General features: G+C 34.8%; 1 protein-coding gene across 1 annotated transcript; it reads right to left on the bottom strand.

Annotated features, from left to right (window-relative positions):
* Window positions 1–493: 493 nt before the first annotated feature.
* Window positions 494–1,171, bottom strand: LOC112138550 (cytochrome c oxidase subunit 6B1; the record flags this gene model as incomplete). The annotated part of the gene is given in 2 exon segments (XM_024261109.1): window positions 494–636; window positions 1,121–1,171. Coding segments are annotated over 2 exon segments (105 nt in total), but the record flags the coding sequence as incomplete, so codon positions are not given.

Below are 1,171 nucleotides of genomic sequence, written 5' to 3'. Positions count from 1 at the left end.
ACAGAAGCTACAGGTCTGTGACAGACAGAAATCTTGCTTGTTTGTAGGCAACCAAATACTTATTTTTTTCTTTACCATAATTTACAAATAAAATCTTTAAAAATCAGACAATGTGATTTTATGGATTTTTTTTCTTATTTTGTCTCATAGTTGAGATACACCTATGATGAAAATTAAGGCATATTTTATCTTTTTAAATGGGAGAACGTGCATAATTGGTGGCTGACTAAATACTTTCTTGCCTCACAGTAAAAGGGTAAAAAATTACGGGAAAATCTTTGTTTTGCCTGATTTTACCACGCTGTGTCCACAAAAACTGAAGTTTAACTAGCAAATATTTTTTTTGTAACATTAAAGTGTATTGAAAAAAACCCTCCACTTTGCTTCTTTAGCATTTGGACACATTCGTTTGAACAAAACTCAGATGAATTCTGTTTTCTGGGTAGTTTAGTGTCCAGTCAGCAACAGAAAGAACACATAGACAGCAACAGGGTTCACAGTACAGTTCATTTATTTAAGCTGCTTCTTCTGACAGTTTTTCACATTGAGAGGATGACAGGAGACGGGAAACGCTCGAACGGCTCAGATCTTCCCGGGAAAAGTTCCGGCCTCCAGCTGATCATCCCATTTCTGAACCTGTGTGACAAAACATGACGACAAAAGGAAAATCAGCTTGTTCTCTGTTTACACTATTGTAGCAAAAATCAAGTTATCTTATAAAAGCAGCTGTTTATGCATGGAATAAAGGAATAAAACATGTTGTCTTTTGACGTTAACTCATCAATTTAAAGAGACAATTTAATAAAAAGTTTGACTATGTCCTGTTATCTTTAAACAATTCAAAGAAAAAAGATCAGAAATCATTTTAAAGAATAGAAAAAAAACGTTAAAAAAAACGATTGTAATTAAATTGTTAAAACAATAAAGTTATAATTCATTAGAATGTGTGTTATTTTCATTATTTTGGAGGGGTTTGGTCAAATGAAAAAAACATATTCAATCACATTTTTTTCTTCTGATTCTACTGTTTTTTTAATGCCAAAGTGAGTAAAAGAAGTTGTGTCTGTGCAGCCGCTGCTTAGTGAGGCGTGCTGTTGGACGAGCGTGTGCAGGAACAGACCCAGGAGATGGGGCAGAGGCTCTTGTAGACTCGGTGGTACCACTCGCAGGG

The sequence above is a fragment of the Oryzias melastigma genome, unplaced genomic scaffold (assembly GCF_002922805.2).
Source record: "Oryzias melastigma strain HK-1 unplaced genomic scaffold, ASM292280v2 sc01775, whole genome shotgun sequence".
Lineage (NCBI taxonomy): Eukaryota > Metazoa > Chordata > Actinopteri > Beloniformes > Adrianichthyidae > Oryzias > Oryzias melastigma.
The sequence above is the reverse complement of the archived record's forward strand: the minus strand, read 5'-3'. Positions and strand labels throughout refer to the sequence as shown.